Source organism: Mus pahari, chromosome 1, assembly GCF_900095145.1.
Source record: "Mus pahari chromosome 1, PAHARI_EIJ_v1.1, whole genome shotgun sequence".
In the NCBI taxonomy this organism is placed as follows: Eukaryota; Metazoa; Chordata; class Mammalia; order Rodentia; family Muridae; genus Mus; species Mus pahari.
The window spans coordinates 67,595,389-67,607,202 of NC_034590.1; the positions used below are offsets into that span (position 1 = coordinate 67,595,389).

The 11,814-nt window shown below is 44.9% G+C and overlaps 1 protein-coding gene across 10 annotated transcripts in view; it reads left to right on the top strand.

Moving 5' to 3' along the window:
• Tenm4 (teneurin transmembrane protein 4) overlaps positions 1–11,814 on the top strand; it is a 710,423-nt gene that overhangs the window by 528,392 nt on the left and 170,217 nt on the right. For all 10 annotated transcript variants that reach the window (XM_029539653.1, XM_029539636.1, XM_029539617.1 and 7 more), the window contains 2 exons: positions 3,259–3,473; positions 4,919–5,129. In XM_029539653.1, the coding sequence (XP_029395513.1) occupies positions 3,259–3,473; positions 4,919–5,129 (426 nt within the window). The remainder of the gene's footprint in view (positions 1–3,258; positions 3,474–4,918; positions 5,130–11,814) is intronic.

Consider the following 11,814-nt stretch of genomic DNA (forward strand, 5'->3'; position numbering starts at 1 on the left):
CCATTGCTCTAGGAAGCCTGAATCTAAATTTACAAAGATAAAGATGGCTATCAATGGAATCTGTGTTGTGAAACTGAATCATACTGTTGGAAGGGGTAGGGTCTAAACTAAGCTTCTTGTACCCTTTGGTGAGACCTGGAGATACCTAATAGAGCTATGGTATGCTTCTCGTGACTGTCTTCAGACCCTAGCTACTCTGAGTCCTGTTTACCGCTTCCTAATGAATAAAAATGACCAACTTCCAGACCCTGGCATACCATGGGACCTTGGATCTAGCTGGCTAAATCTTGACTTTCACCCCGTGAACCCCACTGGAATCACTGCACCCCAACACCACCAAGAGTGTCTCTCAAGATTTTTAATTCACCACTCATGTATTTAATCCTCTGAGAAGCCATAGACTAAGAGGTAAAGAGGTTTCTCAAGTGACTTCATCTCTGGCTTCTTAAGCATTCAGAGCCTCCTCAGTGTAGAGATGTTCTTAGTGTCATGAGAATCAACTGAGCTCATGTAAATGAGGGCCCTTGACACAGCTGGGACTCATTAACCTTTACCTCACTACTGTGTCTCCTACTAATACCCGTTATCTTCCAGAATGTACATGAAGAGCAGAATTTCATACACAGACTTTCCCCCCTTCCAGTCTCTATCCTCTTCCCCTTCCCTTCATCCACTGGTGGACGACACTTTGCAGTGGGACATTTTGTATTCTAGCCCTCACGCTTTGTGCTCAGAATTAAAAACAAGGAATCTTATGATCTGGAAAGACAAAGGCAGGTCGGGTTCGTTTTTTCTCTCTCTTCTCTCTCTTCTCTTCTCCTCTTCTCTCTCTCTCTCTCTCTCTCTCTCTCTCTCTCTCTCTCCCTCTCTCCCTCTCTCCCTCTCTCCCTCTCTCCCAGCCATACCTAGCCCCAGCCCTGGCAATCTCGGGCATCTTTCCCATGAGCTCAGGTGGTAAACGCTCTTCACTCTTCCCTCTCAGGCACCAGTCCACACCAATCGGTCCAGTGTGAAGAGAGCATTTCTCTCCTACCTGGCCCACATCCTTGAACTATATAGAAGTCAATGAAAGAAAAACCCCCTCTGTCACTTTTGTCACTTTATTGGGGCAAGTGCTCCATGCACGAACACACATGCACACACACACACACACACACACACACACACATGCACACACACACACACACGCACACGCACACACACACACACACACACACACACACACACACACCCTTGCCTAAGAACCCTGTCTGAGTTCCTAGGGGCGGGGAATATGTCTGGACCCATCTTGCCCTGTGAGGCTGCCTTCCACATTATGCCTCCTCTTTGCTGGGGAGAAAGGGAGCCCTGTTGGCTAAAGTGAGGGAGGAGTTTTCCATTATTTATTCTGAGACAGGGGACGTGTGAGTGCAGAGAGGTTCTCTGGTCCCCTTGGCTCCGACTCCTCCCTACTCTCAGGAAAGCAGCCCTTGGAATTAGCAGACTCATGCTTCTTTCTCAGTCCTTCCTAGGCATAAAAGGTTCAGAAGGCACCATGCTTTTGTTTGACATGCCCCCTTAGTCCTGCCTCCCAGGGAGAACTTGGAGCTGAGGCTGTACAACTTTCTACCCGCACTATAGGAGGGTTACAGTCCTGGGCACCCACAAATCAGATAAAAAAAAAAAAAAAAAGAATGGGAATAATTCACTCCCATCTTAATGTTTTGTGATTTGGGCTCCTGTCTTTGAAGTTCCATGACTCACAATGTGGAGGTTCGTGTGTCTTCATTTTCAAGGTAGAAATCTGGAGCCCGTTCCACCCATAAGGAATTAAATGCAGAGGTTCTCCTGAGTTAATGATAGAATATCCATGGTACTTTTACTGACAGCATGCATTTTAACTTTTTTTGTTGTTGGCACATTTTTAATTAAAATAACATTTAACGGTTTGAAGCTAAAAACCTGATGTTTCTGCCTAGGAGTTTATAAGGGAATGATAACATATGGAGAAGTTTAACATTTAAATTGAATTTTATTATTTAAAACAGTAAAATATTTTATGACTACAACAATGCCCTGCCAAACTTCATTTCAGCATCAAACATGCTTTGTAAGGACTATTGCAAAGCTGGGGGGGAGGGGGAGACACTGTAATTTGCCCTCTCCAAATGCTTTTTATAAAAAGTTCCACAAACGTGTTTTCTTTGCAAATGATTCTTGTTCTCTTAGAACATCTTGGAGCATCTCAACACACATAAAAAAACCTAGACCCAGGATGCCCCGGGGCATGGGGGGGGGTTACTACTGACAAATACAGTGGAGCCTGTTGACTTGATTTGGGTTTTTCAGGGTCCTAAGGGTGATCCTCCCAATGTCCCTGCCCTTCCTCCTGACTAATGTCTGGCAGAAAGTTAGGGCTTATCTCTCGCACAAGCGAGTGTGTTTAATTACTCTGAAGAGGAAGTCTGGTAAGTGGCCTTCCTTCCCGGGCTTTGGTGCCCCCCCCCCCACACACACACCAGAAGCAGTCACTGCTGAGCACCCCCCACCCTTGTGGCACAGAGCTGAGGGCTGGGTTAAATTTCTAAGTATGCTATAGATTCCATCTATGAACTTAAGAAGTTTCTTTAACCATTTTAACACACTTAAAAAAAAAAAAAATACCCATACCCACTAAAACACAAGAGCATTTTCAGACACGTTTCCTCCCTTCTTAAAAGCCCTCCTTTTCATCTTTGTCAGTCTCTAGCCTTGTTTCAAACCCAACCCTTCAGTCACATATGAAGCTTCTGATTTTCACATGAACATAAACTACCTCCCTCCACTGCCATCGTGCCTCCCACTGCAGGGTTGGAAGTTGATGACAATGCCTTACTCCCTCTGTCCTTTCTACTTTATCATACACACACACACACACACACACACACACACACACACTCACTCACAAAATCACAAAATTATTCTCATATGATCACCGATTATTTTTGGGATCAAAATATACTTTAACAAGCTGTGGCATTATGCAGTAAACAGATGGCCCTTTGGGAGGACCCATACGGCTTTGGAAGAATGAATATTTTTAGCAGAACAATCTGAGCATCACTGGGGAGAAAATTCTAGACTGTCTTACTCCAGTGGAAAAAGGGGAGCAGGGCAGGGAGCTGGCTGCAGACCTCTGGGGTGAGAGGCAAAGTGGAGTCCTGGATGTTGAGACGCTGGTTCCTTGTTGTGTGTGGCTAACCAGAACGTTCTTGTCTTCCCTTCCCTGTGTCTCGGTAGGAAAGCCAAGTAGTTTATTTCCAGAGGACAGTTTCATAGATTCTGGAGAAATCGATGTGGGGAGACGGGCTTCCCAGAAGATCCCGCCTGGAACATTCTGGAGATCTCAGGTGTTCATAGACCACCCTGTACACCTGAAGTTCAATGTGTCTCTGGGGAAAGCAGCTCTGGTTGGCATTTACGGCAGAAAAGGCCTTCCTCCTTCCCATACTCAGGTAACTGGACCCCACACACTGAGGGACCTCTTGGGTGCCCACTCAGGTCTTAACCCAGGCCAGAAGCGCAGCCAGCTCCTAAAACCTGAAGGAAATTTCATGTCACTGTATAGGCTACTCACCCATTTGCCACTAGCATCCTGCCCTCCAAAAGAGTAAGGTTAGGTCTCTGGATCTTTTCCAGAGAAGTCTAGGACACTTCACAACTGCCTTTCTGCTACTACACCACCTCCAAAATCCTAGGCAATATGACCCAGAGAGGAAACCACAGACCATGCATGAATCCTCATGCCGTAGGCTATGCAAGCTTGGGTCCACAATTCATCCTCTCCTTGAGAGTTTCCTCATCGATAAAGTAGGAAATAGTAGTAACTGCCTTGCAGAATTCTCATAACAAGGAACACTCATAGAACCCTTAGCCTAGGAGCTAGCTCAAAATAAACAGTACTTTCTTTGCCTCTTGCATCCCCACCTTTCTTCAGGATTACATATTTGTTTGGATACATATACCAGAAACAAAGAACTTAACCAAGTAGCTGGAAGTTTAGTTCAGGGACGATGCATGTGCTTAGCATGCTGAACTCTGGATTCTCTCTGACACCACAAGAGAGGAAGAGGAAAGAAAAAGAAAGAAATAGGATAAGGAGGAGTCATGTGTCAGAGAGAACAGAGGCCCGTGCACATGCACAGGTACGATCGCCCACTTACAACACACATACTAGATTTGGAGTTAAATTCACCAAAACTATGTCCATCATCCATTCTGAAGTCATATGTCATCATTTTAGCTCCAGTATTAGCCAAAGGTCAGGTCACAGAGCAATAGATGAGCCTGGTCCCTGGTGACCACAGAGCCTAACTACACAGTCCTGGACTTCACAGTATCAACTTTGTTCAAGGTAGGCTAAATATCTTCCATCTACTAAAATCTAACTAGGTAGCTACTCAGGGTGAGGCAGCAGGACTTCACCCTCCTGGTATTCATACTGCATGGTGGGCTCTCCTGGAGCTTCAAACCAACCGTCTTGGACCAATCCATGCTAGTGTTTCATTGATGGGATTTTGAGCTAATCCAATTCAGCCCATGACTAACCCAACCCTACTCAGTGTTCCATTCCCACTCCAAATTCCGAAGACTCCCATCTGTACTTATATGACCCTCCAGTGATCACAAAGTAGCTAGGTTATTTCTATTGAAGTACCTGCCACTAAAGTAAACATGTCTAAAATTAAAACAAAGCAAGACAATGAATCATCATTAATTTTGCCACGTTCACAGACGTGTTAGAAGAATATTACCATGACAACTGTAGATGTAGGGAGGACTTGTTTGGTCTGCTCTCCCGCCTTCCCTTCCCTTCTAGACACCACAGGAGAAGCCCTGCATGAAGCTTGGAAGGTGGAAGCGTCAGTTCGTTGCTAACTTTACTCCCTTTGTGCTTTAGTTTGACTTTGTGGAGCTCCTGGATGGAAGAAGGCTCCTAACCCAAGAGGCAAGGAGCCTGGAGGGTCCTCAGCGCCAATCACGGGGCACTGTCCCCCCATCCAGCCACGAGACAGGTTTCATCCAGTATCTGGATTCAGGAATCTGGCACCTGGCCTTTTACAATGATGGAAAAGAATCTGAAGTGGTTTCCTTTCTCACCACCGCCATTGGTAAGCAGCTACGCTCTCTACTAACGTCTTTGGATGAGAGGAAGGTTGTGTGGACTAAGTTGGTACTGACAAGGGATTAGAATTGAATATGATTGGAATTGGAACTGAATAGCTTTCGCTCTTGCATGCAAGTGGACTGGATGGATAAGGTCCTTGAACCACCAGCTGCCTTTCAAGAGCTAGGAGGCAAACCTCACATTCAGTTAGGAATCCTGGATGGCAAACCACACAGAAGTCACACGTGCCTCATTGGCACTTGCCTCCCACCTGTCTTAAAGGTCTCACTTAGTTCAATTCGCTGACTTGCCATTTGGGTCTGGTTTGTCTTTTACTTCTGAAACCAGCAGATGCTGCAGATAAGAGAGGAAAACAATAACTTGAAGAGAGAGTGAAATGGCAGAGATGGGGGCTGGCAGAGCAGGTTGCAGTTGCTCTGGGGTTTCACCAAAATGCAGAGCATGTCCTGATATCTAGAACTTAGCCAGAACATAGCCCCATGGCCTGGTGAAGGCTTTAGAGTACACCTTAGCTGGGAGTCTCTCTCACAAGGGAAATGGAGTTAAAGGAACATTTCAAGACTTGGTACTAAGTTTCCAGCATTCTTCAAAGATCCCCATTTTCTCTCCTAATCAGCAGTAGTTATTTTCAGCCCATTTCCCTCTTATTTGTAGTTTTGCCTTTAGTGTTGAGGCAAAGTGAACCTTTCTGTTAAATGGAGCATGGTTAATACACTTCTCTTATATTCTGCCTTAATATTTTGCCTTGATGGCAAAAAAGCAGAGGTGGCATCCAACAACCGATGTTGATGAAGGAAATGTCCCTTTGTGTTGTCCTTGACTAGAGGTGTAGTCTGTCGTCACAATACACATTGAGTGTCCATGGGCAATGCCACTTGGTTGGTAAGGAATAAGCCAGAGCGTGACCGTTTCCTGCCCAGGTTTGCTTTAGCAGGAACCTAGGCAGCTCAAGGCTTGCCAGCTGCCATACTATTGGTTTCTCTCTTGCAGTTCTCTCTGTGTATGGTGTACGGAAAAACTGGCTTAGTCCAGAAGCTCTCCCATGAACTTGACTTTTAACATCATACAGATTCTTATTCTTTTCTGTCCATTGGTTTCTTGAGATTCTGGAATCTGTCTGAGGAGGTAGCTCAGAAGTTAAGAGCACTAAATGCTTTCCCAAAAGGCCCAACACCTACATGGTGGCTCACCACTGTCTGCAACTCCAGTTCTAGGGGACCCAACACCCTCACACAGACATATATGCAGGCAAAATACTAATGCACAGGTAATAAAAATAAATAAATTTGCCAGGTGGTGGTGGCACATGTCTTTAGTCCCAGCACGTGGAAAGTAGAGGCAGGTTGATCTCTGAGTTTGAAGCCAGCCTGGTTCAAGAAACCCTGTCTTGAAAAACAAATTAATTACTTGATTAATTTAAAAAAAACATTTTGGAATCTGAAGCTGTGTCTTAGTAGCTATTGCTGACATGGGGGCCAACATTGCAGCTCTCAGTCCCTGCCATTAGAGGCTGGAGGTTGGCCTCAGCAATGTCTGGGTTGTCGCTTCTCAGGTTCTGCTGGCAGCAGTCACTACACATGTTCTTTCTTGCTATGGTGGCTTTAATTTAAGGACACAGTTATCATGTCCCACAGCATCCAAGTTCCCTAGTCTCCTAGCCTGACTCCTTCTAGGCACAGTTCACAAAGAGGCACACACACTGGGCCCACACGGAGCTGGGAGCATTTACAGTCAGATTTCTGTTTTAATAGCTGAGTGCAAATAGGAAAGGTTATTAATTTAAATTCCCAAAGAAAGCCATTTTAATTAGGGTATGCGTCTTAAAACAGTAAGGAAATAGTGGGATGTTCCTTTGCCAACCCTTGGCTTGTCAGAGCATGCTAAACGGTTCTGTTATAATTAAGACCATGGTCTTGTTTTTCACCCTGGTTCCTCTCACCTAGATGACTAAAACAATCCCTCAACCCTTTCCTGTATGCTAGAGCAGATAGGCTTTCTCATGCTTCCTATATATCAGCACACTGAAGAAATACCCGAGTGTCTGGGTAAAATGCAGAATGTACTCTGGCAGGCCTGGGGGAACCCATGCTAAGATACCTGTTTTAAGCAGCAAGGACGTATAGCCATGGTCCTTCTCAAATGCCTCTGGACAAAGGAATCAGCTGATTCAAGTAGAAGTTTGGGTTCCTGGCCCTTTCGTCAGAAACCCTGAGTCTGTGGACAGATAGGAGAGCCTGGGGTTCTCATGGTCAACAAGACTCTGAAAACACCCCCAAGCAACTGACTCCTGCTCCCCCCCCCCCTTCTCCTGTGGTTCCATGTTACTTCTGTGATTGTTAAAAGCAGGCCAGCCCTGCCTGGAAAAATTTTCTTGAGTGATCATTTGCAGTCCATGTTATGAGCATTAGGAAAAAGAGCAAAGAGTGCCCGGTACCCATTGAGCCGCTGCACATACTCAGAGGGAAGCAGTCCCTTCGAGAGAGGAGGGCGCCCCCTCCCCTCTTTCCCATTTTCTCTTGCTGCCTTTCTGACCTGTCTGCCTCCCTTCAAGCTACAGTGATTGTTTAATGAACACTGTTTTCTTTCTTTTAATACAAAAACAGACTGCTTCTGATGTTGCTATTAATCCCTCTTTCCCGAGAGTCCCCAGGATTGAGTCTCAGCTGTCCGTGATCGTTACCTGTGAGCTGTGAGCTGTAATTTGTCTTGGCAGGTTAATTAAAAGTTTAGGCCTTGCTTTAGCAAAGTCATTATGGTCCCAATATACAATTATAACTCTTGGGTTTGCTTAACACACAGAGTGGAATATGACCCTCCTTTCATTATATGCTGAAACACAGATCGAGAATTTAAGAAGACCTGAGATGTCAGAATTCAGCGTATTTATGTCTGCTTGTAATTAAGTAACAGGGGAAATAATTGTGTCTAACAAATGGCTGCATTGTGTATGTTTTTGCTTTTACCCCCATTTAATGCAAACCAGCTGATAACTCCCTAAATCAAATGGGTTTATCTTTTGCCTTGGAAATAATATCTAAAAGCCCTTTCCAAACTGGATATACAAGTATTTCCACATAGAAACCTGATGTTGACATAGTTCTCACAAAACTGGATCTATGCCACGAGTGTGCATGAGCATGCACGTACACACGTGTACACTCCCACTGAAACCAAGCTAGTTTTAGAATAAAATATGGCATCTGCTTTCAGAAATAATAACCTTCCCCTGGCATAGGGAGATTTAGAATCAGAAAGGACTGTTTCTCCCCGACTCCCCCAAAGTGGCAGCCTTGGTGACCACCGGTGTTAACAACGTCACAGGATTCCACGTGCAAGGCAAGGCATACTCGGCCAGCTAACGTCTAACTCACCTCTTGCAGTTTGCAAAGGATTTTTATATTCATCCATTGAGACTTAGCCTAACTCTGGAAGGAGACAATCCTCCTACCCATTGCAAATGAGGAAGTTGAGGTTTGGGGATGCTGCAAGAAAAGCTAGGTGTGATCTCACGCTGGCCCCTCTGGAAGATTTAGGCTTTCCCTCTTTTTAGCATTGGTGTCTCCTTATCTGGGTCAAACCTTTGTTCAAGGTTTTATATTTAATTTGTTTTCCACATATTCATTGGTTCATTTACTCATCAAATATCTGAAGTACATGTAGCATGCATTGGGAACCATGCTTTGTCCTATATAACTGACGACAGCCTTAGATAAGAATGTGCATGCATGTGTGTGTGTGTGTGTGTGTGTGTGTGTGAGAGAGAGAGAGAGAGAGAGAGAGAGAGAGAGAGAGAGAGAGAGAGAACAGATATCAAAAAAATATTGTTGGATGTTGTTCGTAGGTCAAGGTCGTCCTGCCCTGACCCCCCACCCCCGTTTAAGTTAGGCTAATTAGCCATCAAGCCCAGTGCTGGGATTCTGTATACCCTACACCCAAGCTTTTTTATGCAAGTTCTGGGAGTTGAACTCAGAGCCTGGTCCCTGCAAGATAAACACTTCATTCTTTGATGGGTCTCCCCAGCTTTGAAAGAGATGTTTTCCCTTCAATTTAACTTTATAGATGAAGAAGCTGAGGTTCCGAGGGCTTAGATGACTTGCCCAATGTTAAAAGCAAAGCCAGAATGGGAACTTGAATTCTAAATTCCCTTGGGTCCCCACTGTGCAAGAGACTCCCTATTTGTCATGGATATGATTTAATATTTCATTTCTGTTTGTGTTCTATGAATCACAACTTTTCCCTTGTTAGCTTGCCTCCAATTATCAGTAAGAACCTTACATCGATCCAGGAAGTTTTCTTGAGAAGTCATTAAAAAGACTATGGTGAAAAAAAATAATCTTACAGTATCTAAAACTTTAAAAAGGAGAATACCTTTGCCTGGGTGGCTTGCTGCTCTGAGGCCTGACAGGTTAGCAGTGTGGTATTTTGGGTCTCCAGCTAGCAACTTATCCTTCCCTTTGGGTTCATGCCAAAGCATAAAAGGACAGATCAACCTGACACCGCAGCGAGGCAAGCCAAGCTGTCAAATAACAGAGGTGGCCTACGGTGGATTTAGAAACCCAGGAGAAAGGAGGACCACTGTTAGAAATCACTAGCCATGGGAGTTTTTATGAGGAACATGCGCTGGCCTTCCTGGTACTAATTGAAAGGGCTGGTCTGCTTGTTTATTTTTGGGCAGCCACTGGAAATCAGTCTGTTCTATGTCCAACCTTGCTTTTTTTTTTTTTTTTTTTTTTTCCCATGCTGAGTACCTGGAGAAAGTAGCTAGCGATTTGGATTGATGGAGATGGCATTCATATGGTAACAGCCTCTAAGACAAAGAAAAGAGCAAGGAAGGCCATTCTGGGAGGCACAGATCAAAGGGCCAAGAGACAGGAATGGGAAAGGGTGTGTCCTGCTGAGTGGTCCCAGAGGCTCTTTGGCTAGAGGAACATTTAATCTGGTCCTTAATGCGTGTGTGGCTTAGTCATATTTAAAGAAAATAGAGGGCTAGTGGGTTGGCTCAAGAGGTAAAGCATTTGCTGCCAACCCTCACGACCTGAGTTTGATCCCTGAGACCCACACAGTGCAAAGAGAAAACTGACTCCTAGGAGCTGTCCTCTCTCCTCTCTATATGTTCAGTATGGCACCTGCATCTGCTCATGAGACAGCACGCACTACATAAAAACGTATTTGAAAAGATACTCATTAACAAAGAAGACTAGAAAGCCAGTGGTGAGCCATCTATTCCAAGTTGTGGAGATGGCAAGAGCCAGAGGTAGGTGGTTAGAAACCTAGGAGCTGGCTGAGAAACTGAGTGACTATGCAGCTAGAACCTGGGCAGAAGTGAGTCACCCAGGGAAGCCTTGAATGGTACCCCAAGCAGGAAGCTAACTGCACCAACTAAGCATGGAAATAGGATTCTGTATATACAAATAAAATGATGAGAGCCTTTCTTCTGAGCCCTGGATCAAGAGCCATTGGTTTATATGGTCCAGGGGGGTTGCTGGGCTTGCAGGCTGTGATCTGGGGCAAGGGACATTAGAGGTGACAGAAGGACTGTGGTAGTGGCACTAACTGTGGGTTTCCCTGGATTTCCTCTAGTTTATTGCTTTTTGCTGCAAGGAACACTAGGTTCTTGCAGCTACATTTTTGCCTCTCTGCTTCATCGTAATCAGATCCCTCCATGATTATCCAAAGCTTGCTGGACCACAGTGCTTCTTATTTCCCCTTGCTCTGATCCGGCCTTTGAGTGTGTTCACAAGGATCTGGCGATAAAGTAGTTCATATGAAAACCAGCCGGTGCACTTCAGAGAAGAAGCCAAGAAAGCCGATTGAGAATTCATTCTGTCATTAGTAGGCTTGTCTTTGCCCACCCCCTCCCTTTGAGTTCTACTGTCAAAGAGAAAGTGGGCAGTGTAGAATCTGACTCTCCTGATCCTAAACTAACCTTCTTGTAAGTGGCAGTGGTACTTCTCGGGATTTCTAATGGAATGGCTCCTTTGGAACAGTGCCCCATGAATTTGCCTCCTCAGATACAATGATTCAGTTGGAGCGTTGGTATGAAATCGTAGGTCAAAGGACAATTCAAGTGAGCGTGTTGGAGATCGTGGCCAAAAGAAGAGCTGGGAGCATCAGAACCCTTCACTACCGACTGAAAAACTAGCCCCACACTAGCTTCCCCTACTCCCCACAGGCCAGGGCTCCCATTGCCCTATTCCTGCTGCTGCTCTGGTTATCACAGACATCTGAGTGTTCTGAAACCTCAAAGACAGGAAAGAAAGGGTAATGGAAGGATTCCAGTGGCTTCCCAGCAGCAGGAGGCTCTGCCTGTGGAGGAAGGATGTAGACATGTGGCTAGTGTGTGAAGAGCAAGAACCAACCATATTCAGGTGCCATTTCAGGGGCATTGATGTCTTCCTGTCACTCCTACCCCAGATATTCTAGCAGTTTGGTGGCTACATTGGGGAAAAGGCTCAGTCTCCTCTGTACTCTGCCAGGCTTACTCTGGGATTTTATTTTCTTTCTTTCTTTCTTTCTTTCTTTCTTTCTTTCTTTCTTTCTTTCTTTCTTTTTCTTTCTTTTTTTTTTTATAAAGATTTATTTATTTATTATATGTAAGTACACTGTAGCTGTCAGACACTCCAGAAGAGGGCATCAGATCTCATTACGGATGGTTGTAAGCCACCATG